Source organism: Trypanosoma rangeli, assembly GCF_003719475.1.
Source record: "Trypanosoma rangeli strain AM80 chromosome Unknown Tra_15.4_contig_00592, whole genome shotgun sequence".
In the NCBI taxonomy this organism is placed as follows: Eukaryota; Euglenozoa; class Kinetoplastea; order Trypanosomatida; family Trypanosomatidae; genus Trypanosoma; species Trypanosoma rangeli.
The window spans coordinates 6,200-7,521 of record NW_021706338.1 but is presented as its reverse complement, the minus strand read 5'-3'; the positions used below and the strand labels follow the sequence as shown (position 1 = coordinate 7,521).

Here is a 1,322-nt window from a genome sequence, read left to right as displayed (position 1 = left end):
GTCAGCGAGGTTGCTGGGAACATGATACCGACTAAAGAGACTGCTTTGGGTATGGATGCCGCGCCCCCACCAGCATGCGCGCCACAGTTTGCGCACCACGGCGGCGCAGCTGCCCCACATGGTTCACAAAGCGGGGCGCAACGGAGACGGTTAATTCCCCGCGCGCTGCTGCAAGACCTGCGGTGTTACCTCGCACTCTGAACCACCTCAACTTGGGCCTCGCTCCTCCGTTGTTGCTTAATGCGGCAGTCCCCAAGCAGTGCGCCGCCGCCTTGCGGATAATTCCCCTGCTATGCCCCGGATCGCATAAAGCAGCTGGCCTGCCTCTTTGTGAGCTACGGGCGTTTGCCTTTTGGTATGGCGCCCCCAAACTTCTCTAAAGCAATGAACTCATATGAGCTGCGCCAACGGACTCGGTAAAAAACAATAGCAACAACGACGTGCGCCGCCAGCAAAGCCCCAAGCACGACTGACCAGGAGCCGCCCTCCTGGTGGCCAATATACCTCGACTCCGCGTTTTCCGCCTACGCGTTCGCCTCGCAATCTTTGAAAACATCTGGGCGTGTAAGATGGACTAGGTGAGTAAGTTCCCCGCCTGAGCCGCCGCTACGCGCCGGTTTCTGCGTCTCGCCATTTTCTCGGGATGAGTTCCACGCCTTTGTTGATAAGAAAACAAGGAAGTTTGGCATCACCGATAAAAACTCCACGCAAGGAACGGCCTTTTCACAGCTCCATTTCTACCTTTTCTGTGGCGCCCGCCAGCTGGGCATCTATTGGCGCGCAACTTCCAATGGATTGCTCGATCGCCGGCGAAAAGAAGCTTAAAATGAAGAAGCTCAGAGCCAACAAAGCGGATGTGGCACAACACACACACCGCGCGAGGACACTCGCAACAGATGGTGGTGTCGACGCTTCCTTGCCAGCTGGGGCAAGAATACCGATTTCTTCTCTACACCGCCCTGGGGTTATAGAGAATGTCAGCATTCACCGCGGCATACGCTCGCACAACTACAGGACGGAATCTTGTACGCTGCTGCTTCTGGCCCTCAACAAACTGATCGTTCTCTGCACCCAGCACGATAACAAAACACCATGCGTGGTTACATATAGTCAGTCCCTTCTGGCTGCCCGCAACAAAGGCCCACCCAGTCAAACCGACAGTACGAAAGACCAGATCTGGCAGTGCCTCTCGACACTGAGGTGTGCTGGCCGGTCAGTGCATCTGCAGTTTTGTTACGGACACCGTGGAATACCTGCAAATGACACTGCCAATGAATGTGCGACGCCGAACGCAACAACTGCTCTGCACACAGAAAAGCGTA

The 1,322-nt window shown here is 55.7% G+C and overlaps 2 protein-coding genes across 2 annotated transcripts in view; both read left to right on the top strand.

Moving 5' to 3' along the window:
* Positions 1–74: 74 nt before the first annotated feature.
* TraAM80_09482 (uncharacterized protein) lies at positions 75–380 on the top strand (the record flags this gene model as incomplete). Its single annotated transcript, XM_029386161.1, has 1 exon — positions 75–380. The coding sequence occupies one exon, from the start codon at positions 75–77 to the stop codon at positions 378–380; it is 306 nt and encodes a 101-aa protein (XP_029233989.1).
* A 263-nt stretch (positions 381–643) lies between these two features.
* TraAM80_09481 (L1Tc protein) overlaps positions 644–1,322 on the top strand; it is a gene marked incomplete at both ends in the record, with an annotated part of 801 nt that continues 122 nt past the window's right edge. The window contains one exon of the mRNA XM_029386160.1: positions 644–1,322. This exon is cut by the window's right edge and continues 122 nt beyond it. Coding sequence (XP_029233988.1) covers positions 644–1,322 — 679 coding nt within the window.